Source organism: Myotis lucifugus, unplaced genomic scaffold, assembly GCF_000147115.1.
Source record: "Myotis lucifugus unplaced genomic scaffold, Myoluc2.0 scaffold_280, whole genome shotgun sequence".
NCBI classification, from domain to species: domain Eukaryota; kingdom Metazoa; phylum Chordata; class Mammalia; order Chiroptera; family Vespertilionidae; genus Myotis; species Myotis lucifugus.
The window spans coordinates 897,897-899,527 of NW_005871328.1; the positions used below are offsets into that span (position 1 = coordinate 897,897).

The following is a 1,631-nucleotide window of genomic DNA, read 5'->3' on the forward strand; positions in this document are numbered from 1 at the left end:
AAATACTGTCTGAAAGGTATTTACACCCACTTCCAATGGGTGGTTTCATGGTGTGGTGACTCAGCGTAGGTTGGATTACAGTTGTGCCTCTGTTTCCCTACCTGCGAAATAGTCTGGTTTATGTACTACGGTGACTGTGGAAGTAAGTGAGATGATTCATATGAAGTGTTAGCTGTTGTCATAATCATCCCCATTTTATGCGGAAAGGGAAGGTCAGACAGGAAGACACTTGCTCTCGGGTACAAAAGCCTTGGGGGCGCCAGAGGCCAGCTCCACAGCTGCTGGGCTGGCTGGGGGAGAACTCATTTCCCCCCTTGAGTCTTTCCTGTCCCTCTCTGAGGAGCTGGTTCTGTCACGGACGGTCCCAAGTGGGAACTGGCACAGGCTGGCAGCCCGCTGGGCACCCGTCCAGTTCTGGAATGCCCAAGGGTGAGCCCCGGCTGGAGAATGGGGCAATCGCTTGCTGCCTCCTGCAGGTGGAACTGGGAAATGCAAGCACCGAGACGGTCCCAAGTCGTCTACTAGTACACTAGGGAATGCTCCCCCCGCCCCCCAGCCCCCTTCACCCTTCCCGTCCCCCCATCCCCATCCTCAACAATTTGGGCAACAGTAGTACAAACTAAGATTCACATTGCCCATTGAACCCTCAAAATATGGCAACAAAAGAAAACGACATCCAAATGTACGCAAAACACTCAAAAAGACGAGGGGTTTTAAGAAATGGAATTTGTCAAATTGGCTTCACTGGGAGGGAGAGGGGGGCAAGAGCAGAGAAACCAGAAGTGTGTGCCAAAGCCGGAAGTGTGCCAAAGCCGGAAGTGTGTCGGAGGAGGCGGTAGAGTCGGAGGAGGCGGTAGAGAGCCTGACTCTCCGCCCCGCCCACAGACGCAGAAGTGTGCCAAAGGCGCATGAGCAGCGCCTAGCTCGACCAATGAGGACGAAGTGAGGCGGGATTTCGGCCGGATATAATGTTTCTAAACAGGAAGTGTGGCAGTTTACTACCGAACTGCGGGCGGGCGCCATGGCGGCCTACGAGCAGGTCCAAAAGGGGCCCTTGAAGCTGAAAGGCGTCGCAGAGCTCGGCGTGACCAAGCGGTGAGTCCCAAGAGCCGGCGGGAACCCCATCTTCTGCCCTTAAGCCACTTTCCGACACCCCGGCCTCTTGCTCTCTGATCCGATCTTACCCCATATTCCCTCCACCACCACCCCTCGTCTCCCCTTTCAGGAAGAAGAAAAAGAAGGACAAAGACAAGGCGAAACTCCTGGAAGCCATGGGAACGAGCAAGAAGAACGAGGAGGAGAAGCGGCGCGGCCTGGACAAGCGGACCCCGGCCCAGGCGGCCTTCGAGAAGATGCAGGAAAAGCGGGTGAGGCGGGTGGGCAGGCCGGGGATGCCTCGCTCCGTGGGCACGCGTCTCCCGGAGCCGATGCCTAGGACGGTCCGGGAGACTCGAAACCCGGACGCTTGAGGGATGGCGAGCGGCCCAGGGAGGACCTTGATTCCGGGGAGAAGATGCTCTGTGAGGAGAAGAGCCTACTGCCTGAGAAGCCCTTCGGGCCCGAGGGCAGGCAGAATATAGAGCTGCAGGTGGTGTTGGATAGGAGCGGGAGCTCGGAGACCCGAGTGTGGA

The 1,631-nt window shown here is 57.3% G+C and overlaps 1 protein-coding gene across 1 annotated transcript in view; it reads left to right on the forward strand.

Annotated features, from left to right (window-relative positions):
* The first annotated feature begins 957 nt into the window (after positions 1–957).
* Positions 958–1,631, forward strand: part of FAM32A (family with sequence similarity 32 member A) — a 6,263-nt gene continuing 5,589 nt past the window's right edge. The window contains exons 1-2 of the mRNA XM_006099651.3: positions 958–1,095; positions 1,226–1,367. Of these exons, the coding sequence (XP_006099713.1) occupies positions 1,022–1,095; positions 1,226–1,367 (216 nt within the window). The 5' untranslated portion in view covers positions 958–1,021. The remainder of the gene's footprint in view (positions 1,096–1,225; positions 1,368–1,631) is intronic.